Raw genomic sequence first — 9347 nt, 5'->3', positions numbered from 1 at the left:
CATAGTCGTCAACTTCAATTCAATACTTTGTGACTTCTCCACTTTGATTCTTTTCCTTTTCAAGAGTTACTAAACCTTTAAATCAACTCAATCACATAAATAGGATGGAGAATAGACCTTATAACAGAAGGACTTCACCTCACTCAACTTCTCCCAAGATCAAGTTCATCACAACATTGAAAGGAAGCAAGAACAATCATCTTCCATGGATTATTTTGAGGTTTTGATGTTTGATCTTCTCTTTTAATGGTGTGGAAGATTTTGGAATGTTGGAGAACCTTCAAGAACCCTCTAATAATGTAGAGAGAAGAGTGTGGAAAGTGGGTGTGAGGAATGAGATCTTTTGGAAATTAAAAGGGGTTTTAAATCGTCCTCCCTCTTCAATTTGCGGTGGAGATGCAGCACCACATACTTAGTATGCGGCCACATCTCCCCTCCTTTACTTGGGGAAGATGTTGGGCATTGAGGCCCCCAATTTTTGGGAGTTTGCGTCCAATATGCTGCACAGCATACTAAGTATGCGGCCGCATATTGCCCCAAATTTCCGATTTCGCGAAAATGCATTCTTTTCGATTCGTTTGACCTCCAATCCTTATGGAACCTTCTTGGCACTTGTACAAAACTTCATTAACCCTCTAAGGAGCCCTATATCTTCCTCTCAAGGTGATGTTAAGCAATGTATAACACAAATGATACGAAATCTTCCCAAAACATGACTCAAATTCCAATCCTTCAACGAGCTTACTTTCGCCGATTCATTTGACTTCGAAACCTTAAGGTACGTACTTAGAATTATTAGATTCCCTCCTTAACCTTGTAAGGGCTTCATATCCACTTTAGGCTTGCGTTAGTTTACTTATAATGCAAACAACGCGAAATTTTCAAAGTGTAACACAAAACAAACACAAGACGAGAAAATATGGCCTTCAGAGAAATGTGCATTTTTCTTTTATTTATCAGAATGTTGTTGGGTGAAGAGAGGTGTAGGGGGGGTGGGGGGAGGGGAATAGTATTATTTGGGTTTTGAAATAAGCAAAAATGGGTTGAGTGAGTTCATCCGGGTTGAATTTAGAGAATTATTTGATACGGATGAAATTATTGGGGAAAATGAGTTGGGCGTCTAGGATTAGGACACTTAGCAATCCATTTAGATTAAGGGTAAATTTGAACCATAGTATAACGGTAAAGACATAATTGACCCAATAATATAACGAAGGGTATGGATAAACTATTTCTTAAAGTTCAGGGGTAATTTTGGCCTTTTCCGTCATTTAAATTATATCTCTATGTATTTGAGGAATTATTAAAAGGTCATTTGGTTTGATGTATAAGGTCTTACATGGATTGTGTGTCCGAAATTTGTTATGTGAAGAATAAATGATATAAGGATTGTTATGTGGAATAAAAAATATGGGAATTAGTTTTTAGAAATTTCCTATTGTAAGGATATTTCGTCTTTAGATACTCTTATTCATGTATTGCTAGTACATGTATTAGTTATTCCCCCTTCTATCCCGTATAAAATAATACTTAGATTCTCTTACAACTAGTACCCGTATTAGTTATAGAATGTTTAGTTTTCGGTATCAAAATCTGCATAACTTATGGTGATTTTAATACCGGAAACCAAACATGCTATAAAGCAATACCGATTTGTCAACCAAGATGAACTTGGCTTATACCTCAAACCAAACGAAAGAAATTTGAATTAACTCAAAAGATCTCATTTTGCTGCTCTCTCATGAGGTGAATTACACCGTTTCTCTCCATCAACAAAAAAATAACTGTATGGTTCCTTGTCAAAGATTCTACAGCAATTCCGCTATATCCACCATGAAATGGGTCCTAGACCATCAGCATCAAGAGATCCCTAGTAGAACAAAAAGAGAATTTTAGAGTTATGATTAACAGAAAAGGGGATAAAATCTCTCATTTCAACATTACAAAACAAAGGTCATGAATGTACTATCTACAAAGGATCACTGATATGAGACTACAAGGTTTTGGATATGCCCTCGACCACTTGGGCCGCCTTAAGCGAGCACCATTGAAAGCAAAAAGAAAGTCACCAACCTAGGCTACGGGTCTTCTTGATAGCCCATTGACCCCTTCCATGTAAGTTTGTGATATGAGATTACTAGGTATGGACAACCAACCCTAATCTTTTCCACTAGACTTCCCACTATTATTGTTCAAGATGTTTAGGTAACCTAATTGAAAGTTCCAATTTGCACCCAAGGGTGTGGCCTCGAGGCCAATGAAGTCGTTGCAGGCCTTGAAAACTAGGGTTCAAATCCCAGCAAGAGAGAAAAAATACTAGGTGATATTTCTATCTGCCTAAGTCTTGATATCAAAGTTATCCGATAGCTATGCTGGTGGGAGGTAGTAGGTAATCAGTAAAATAACCGACGCACGCAACCTGGCCCGGACATCACCATTATTGAAAAAAGAAAAAAAGGTACCAGTTTGAGACTTGAATCCCACACAACGTTTAAACGACCTGCTTCATAGGAATTTTAATTCCTCGGTCAAACTTATTGAAGCTCATCATCATTCATTTTTACCTCGATTTCAAGAGTTTATGTATGGGCTATGGCGCACGAAAACCATTACACCTCGAGCACCACTTATGCAACGAGATTATATCAATTTCATTGTAGGAAAGGAAAAAGATAATATACAACACGTTAAGAATTGACATACCTTTATAACCATTGGTGCAAATGCCTTTGAATCTTTATCTTGCTCAAGAGGTATTGATGGATAACTAACATTATGAACTTGGAACCTAATCTGCAATTTATATAATCAATGTCAAAAAATTGAAGTACATCATTTAACAAAGGTTGTGACATTAGCAAAATTGTTAGGTTTAACAACCTCATCTACGCCATCAATCGGATATTCTTGTTCATCAAACATCCATATCCACCTGACTTGGTTCCTGAAATGGACAATAAAACCAAAGAAACATAAGATGTATGATTCAGAAAGATCAAACTGCACATGAGATCCCACCACAAAATTAGATGTTGAGAAAAGGGAAGTTTGCACTTTTTTAGTCCCTTAGATATTGACAAATTCCAGTTTTGATCCTTCTGATATTTAGCTAAGCACATTCAACCTTCAATTAATTAAAATGTGCACTTTTGATCCCTTTCTTGTGAATCTTCAGAGATTTTACACATTATATACTATTACAGTATCTAACTACCCATATTTTATGTTAAGTTTGCATTGTTACTCCATATTTGAGAGTGATAAAGTTCTAAAAATAGTTCAAATACAATATATTTCGTATACAAAGGGATCAAACCACTGATGTTTATTACACTGAAGGTTAAATGTGCTGAATCATATACTGCAAGGACCAAAATTAAAGTTTACCAATAATTGAAGAACCAAAAGTGTTATTATCCCTTACTGTTTTTGTAGATTTGGCCCCTCTAGAAAGAATAAGGGATAATTTCAAAGACCCGCACTGGGGCACAACTAATCAAGATTCGCACCAAGTAAGGCCTATTAGAAAGACCAAGTAGTAGATGCGATCACACCACAAGATTAGATGTTGAGACAGGAAAACACTTACTGGTTTTCCGGATCAGGTTCAGAACGTGATGGAACTGGCATTAAAGGTGCGGGTACATAAATGTCACTGAAAAATCCAAGCGACACTGCCAAGCACAAAGCGAAACAAATATTAAGATGCCTTTTCTGAAAGATTATCCTCATCAATTAACATGCACGTTATATCACTGGAAAAAAAAAATTAATGAAAAGGAAAATCTATACTAGCACATGAATTTCGCAAATGATAGTGGGAGCATAAGCCTTTCATTATGCAAAAACTTAGTTATCCTCTGCCAAACTAAAGTGGAAAGTAGCGAATAAAAATATTCCCAGTATATAATTCCTGAACTAGAAAAATGTGTTTTCATCAAGTTTTGGTTAGCATTAATAACACTACATATTTTAAATGATTGAGAAACTATGACCCAAATATCCTTCAATATTTGCATGGTTCAAACAAGTAATAGTTTTCAGTGCTGGATAGTTGTCGTGTAGACATCAATTAGAAAAAAACAATAGTGGGATAAATGTTTCTCAAAACATATACTGTATGACAGAAACTTCAACAGAGAAAAGTTGGATGAGAATAAATTAATGCTTACAGCGCAAACCCTCTGCATTGGACTCTTTGAGTCTAGCAGTTATTACTTCTCCTACAAATGGGCGAAACACTACCAGTCTAAACTTGACCTGCAAGATACCATGATTATTCTGTATTAATGAGCACACTATCACAGAAAAAACTACAAATAATAGAAAGCTGATTATTATAGCCCTTAGGGGTCATTTGGTAGGGTGTATTACGTGAATAATGCTGGTGTAACATTTTAGTACAATGTTTGGTTGAATATAAGTCTAGTACAACTAATACCAATGTTACTTATACACTCTATTCATACTATTCTTATACATAGTAAGAACTTGTTTGGATTGACTTATAAGCTGTTTTCAGCTTTTTTGAGTGTTTGGCTGGCCAGCTTAAAGCCATTTTGTGCTTAAAATAAACCCAAAAAATTAATTGGGCCCGTTTGGCTTAGCTTATCTAAAGCAGCTTATAAGCTGTTACCAGCTTATAAGCTGCTTTTTTTAAGCCCATCCAAACATGCTCTAAACCATGGCATTAACAATACCAGCGCTATTCTTATACTTACACTCTATTCAGTACTATTCAGAAATTATGCAATCCATGTTATTTTAATACAAGCACCTAAACGGTCGATATGAAATAATGCCAGCATAATTAATCCCAACATTACCAATTCCAGCATAACTTATTTCGAACCACACGACCCCTTAGTCACATGACACAATTGAAAAAACTGAAATGCTATTTCAGAACCAGCTCACAAACTATAGTAAAAATCGATTGGTCTTTCGTTATTGTGCTGTCCAGCCAGGATTCATCATTTTTCCTCTAATTGAAAGGTCAACATTCTGTTGTAGGCATAAACAAGGATATCGAGCACTTTTTTTCAAAGAATGAGACATCAGATCTTTATATAGATCATGTCAAGGAGGTGGTAACAGATTTATTAGAGGTCAAAGATACTTACCCTTATCACATCTCTTAATCTTTTAAAAAATCGAGGGGAGACTTTGTTTTTTTGGTTGGATCGGTTAAGGGGGGATTTAATTTAGAACAAAGTTGTGGCTTTGGTAAGATCACAATAATCACCCTTCATATTTAGAGCAAGAAAAAAGTGCACTTTCAATTCCCCTAAGGGGCAGTGATGCTCATAAAGCCAAAGAACTTATCAACTGAAAATCATTTTATTGGGATGGAAAACGGGAATCTCTCACGAGGAAAAATGATACATGTTTACACAATCCATTAAAGTTAAATTAAGAATAATTAACTGCCGCAACAAGTAGAATACCGTATATGTTGAGGCACCTTCACTTGGATAAATAAAACCACCATCTATGGAGCGAATATCGTAAATAGATATCACGAGGCCCAAACTTGCAATAACCTAAGCATCATGTCCAAATGTTAGTCTCTTTTAATGATGCTAAATATTTTTGAGTTAGGAAATGGATTGAAAACAAAAATGCAGCCTCAAAAGAGAAGAAAACAAACCTTATCCACAAAGAGACCCTCAAGTTCTCCTCTGATTGATTCATTGAGTGGAAGACTTAGGAGATGAGGCGGCAATCTCAGTGTGTGTTCTATTAAACTCAGATAAAACATGCCTCCATAAATCTGTAGCAAGATACACACCAAAAAATTTACCAACTAGACAAAAAATACAAACTTGCGAAAAGTCTAAATTTGGTAGACTTGCAAAAGAAAGACTATAAGATATGGATCTTTATCTCATGTGGATCATTTTAATACACAGCATATTTTTGTTTCTTTTTGTTTTCAGCAAGGATCCATGCAAAGTACCCCATCAAAGAATATTCTTGGCCTTGGTCCTCTCCATTCTAACAAATTCTCAAGGTTCTCATATGCAATCACAAGAGTATTAAATGTTTGTTAAACAAAGCTATGATTGGGTACTTCACTTTAAGCTAGCATACAAGGAAGCTCTTTGTTTTATTGACAAAAGATAGATAACTACAGCTGTCATATTTGGTGAACAGAATATGAGTATTAAATGTTTGTTAAACGAAGCTATGATTGGGTACTTCACTTTAAGCTAGCATACAAGGAAGCTCTTTGTTTTATTGACAAAAGATAGATATATCACAAAGAGCTTCCTTGTATGCTAGCTTAAAGTGAAGTACCCAATCATAGCTTCGTTTAACAAACATTTAATACTCTTGTGATTGCATATGAGAACCTTGAGAATTTGTTAGAATGGAGAGGACCTTGTACTATGCCCTCTGGTGGTATATAAGGACTCTTCTTTTTTGACTTTTTCGGGGCTTTCGCAATAGCCTTACCCCTTTTATCACCCGCCATCTACACAATAAATATATGGAAGTATTGGAATATAGATTAAAACAAAAGCAAATAAGAACTAATTTATTATCTAGGTGAACCCTATTTGGGGTACAGGATCACGGGCTAGGAATGAAAACCATGTGAACTGAGTAGTGAAGCTAATGCATCATAGCAAAGTATCTGTTTTGTGCCTCTGGCAAGCACAAACAACAGTTGCAGCTACAGTTACTTTTCACATAAAAGTTTCGATGTTAGCTAACAGGCAACCTGAACAAGGGAAGAAAGGACTAATTGAGAATCAGGTCATCATATATCATAAGATAAATAAGGAAGAATTACCAATTTGTTAGACAAGTATATCTCCTAAAGTTTTAATTTCAGATGCCAATCCAAAAGCAGATCAAAAGTACATAACACAATCTGATATTTGCATCTAACCAACCACCAAATAACATGTCATCTCCTAACTATATAAATCCTAAAAACTCTGTAATCATCACCAACAAACAAATACACCCAAAAAAAAAGGTTCCTCTCAATTACCTTAAAAAACCAGTGTACAATAGAACAAAAATGGTATCTGTAGCATTATATCTTAACTAGAACATATGAATTTAATTTGCAGCCAAAGTAAAGAGATCTGGATACCCAGAAATCACATATACTATGAAAAACAAAAGAAAACAAAAGCTAATCTATCAACAAAATTGAAAAATAACACAGTAACAAATTATCCAGCCAACATACTTAAACCCCAAGATCCATCCAACAGCAAAAGCCATCTTTAAAAGTGAGAACTAACTTATAAGTCTTACAATCAATTAAGATTCAGATACTTATAAGTCTTACAATCAATTAAGTAAAACTAAACAACAACAACATACCCAGTTGAATCCCACAGTGTGGGGTCTGGGGAGGGTTAAATGTACGCAGACCTTACCCCCACCTTGGAAGGTAGGGAGGCTGTTTCCGAAAGACCCTCGGCTCAAAAGAAAACAAGAAAACAAGGGGAAAAAAGTCAGATACCGACAAGCAAATCAAAGCAATGCGAAAATGAGAAATAACAAGGGCAAAGAAGTTATGATAAAATAGCATGGAGAGACAAGTCATGAAATACATGCTAATTTTCATCATTTTCTTCCTCTTCTGACCATTCCTCCTCATCCTGAACCATGTCGTGCATTCTAGAATTCTGGACATTAGGTTCTACCGCCCTACTACTTTCAACCACAACAAAGTTCTGAAATCTACCCAAACTGTTACGCGTTTCTCCATGACTAATCCAAACCGTATAATTACTTTTAAAACCTTCTTCCATTAGATGTCGCCTAACAATCTCTGGGATCTTGAATTTCATACATTCACATTTAGAACAAGGACACCTAACCACACCATGAATTGTAAAATCCTTAAGTGTTTTAGCATAGTCAACAAAACCATAAACACCGGCTACAAATTCATTCTTCAACCCAAATCGACCAGGATTAGATCTATCGTATATCCAACTATGAGATTCCATCTACACACAAAGTTTGAACTTAGTTTATATGATTAGTAAACGAATTTTATTTCACAAGTATAAAGGCTAAGTCTCCCTATTTGAAACTCGATAGATAAAGTACCTAAATCTTTTTAACTTCCATTAATAACTATATATACAACCCACACGTCCCATATTGTACAATATTTCATTTGTAAACTGTGTAATGGAGAAGAAACAAAAGAGAAAAAGAACATGAAATACACATAAAAGAAGGGGAAAAAAAAAGACTTACAGTAATGAAGTGATGGTGTTTAAACCAAATGTAAACTTGTATTTGTTACAGACTTAAAGTAATGAATGCTTCAACTAAGAAAGTGAGTGGAATTTATCTTTCTCCTCTATGAAACTGACACTGCAACTGGCAATTTTTAGGTAAAATTTGCAGCTAAATTGGTGTAACAGGTCTTTTATTAAGTTTGGAGCTTTTATAAAGAATACTACGAGGACTTTGCTATTGTTCAGTAGAGTCTGCAATTGATCTAGATCTAGATCTAAAATCATACGTACTAGTTTCCATTTAAATTCACATGTAACTCTCATCTTGTCATTTATCGGAAATCCAAATGAACATTACCATGACTTTTTCTTACAAGTTTGAATTGTTTTAATTTCTGCTTTAACAATAAGTCTCATTATCGGTGCATTTATTCTTTAGGTGATGCCAATTTGGCAGAAAATGATGGAACTAACAAATTTCATATGCTATCAACTAAATTCTGCTCTGTAGTGACTACCATAGTGTAAAAATGCAACAACAACAACATTCAATTTCATTTACCCCTAGCTTTGCTACAAATGCAACAACAACATCATTCAATTTCAATATTTCATTCCATTTCAATTCACAACCCTAAAAAAAAATAACATAATATAAACCCTAAAACAAACTAATGAACACTAAATAAAGTTATCAAATCTACTAAATATAGAAGGTAATGCAATTAATAACATGGTATTGAAATACGAACTAGTTCAATTTGGGGCTTGTGTTCATGAGATTGAAAAAAAAAATACCTGAGCTGATCGGAAAAGGCGGTGGCGTGCGACGTTGAGAGTCTAAGGAGGTGGCGTGGTGGGACAGTGGCGTGCGTCGAGAGGAGAGGGAAGGAGAAAATAAAAAGAAAGTGACCCCATGGGGTCTAAATCTATTGGACTTTTTGACCTCATGCGGTCCAAAATAATTAAGTCAGATTTGCTAAACTTGACTTAATTGTTTGGACCACTTGTAGTCGAAATCAGATTTTTATTTTTTTATTTTTATATAATTTAATTATGTATAAAATGTATTTTTTCCATTTATTATTTGTACAAAAACTAATTTCGATCACACGTGGTCGAAATTCA

The 9347-nt window shown here is 35.0% G+C and overlaps 1 protein-coding gene across 1 annotated transcript; it reads right to left on the bottom strand.

The window, feature by feature from the left end:
* Positions 1-1617: 1617 nt before the first annotated feature.
* Positions 1618-6407, bottom strand: LOC132053863 (uncharacterized). Its single transcript, XM_059445961.1, has 8 exons — positions 6385-6407; positions 5651-5773; positions 5448-5543; positions 4173-4260; positions 3590-3674; positions 2881-2944; positions 2704-2793; positions 1618-1870 (listed from the first exon to the last, which is right to left on the bottom strand). Exons 2-8 carry the CDS (start codon positions 5759-5761, stop codon positions 1823-1825), a joined length of 582 nt encoding a protein of 193 aa, XP_059301944.1. The 5' UTR covers positions 5762-5773; positions 6385-6407; the 3' UTR covers positions 1618-1822.
* Between the last annotated feature and the right edge of the window lie 2940 nt (positions 6408-9347).

Source organism: Lycium ferocissimum, chromosome 1 (assembly GCF_029784015.1).
Source record: "Lycium ferocissimum isolate CSIRO_LF1 chromosome 1, AGI_CSIRO_Lferr_CH_V1, whole genome shotgun sequence".
In the NCBI taxonomy this organism is placed as follows: domain Eukaryota; kingdom Viridiplantae; phylum Streptophyta; class Magnoliopsida; order Solanales; family Solanaceae; genus Lycium; species Lycium ferocissimum.
Note: the sequence above shows the minus strand (reverse complement) of the source record. Positions and strands in the feature narration are given on the sequence as shown.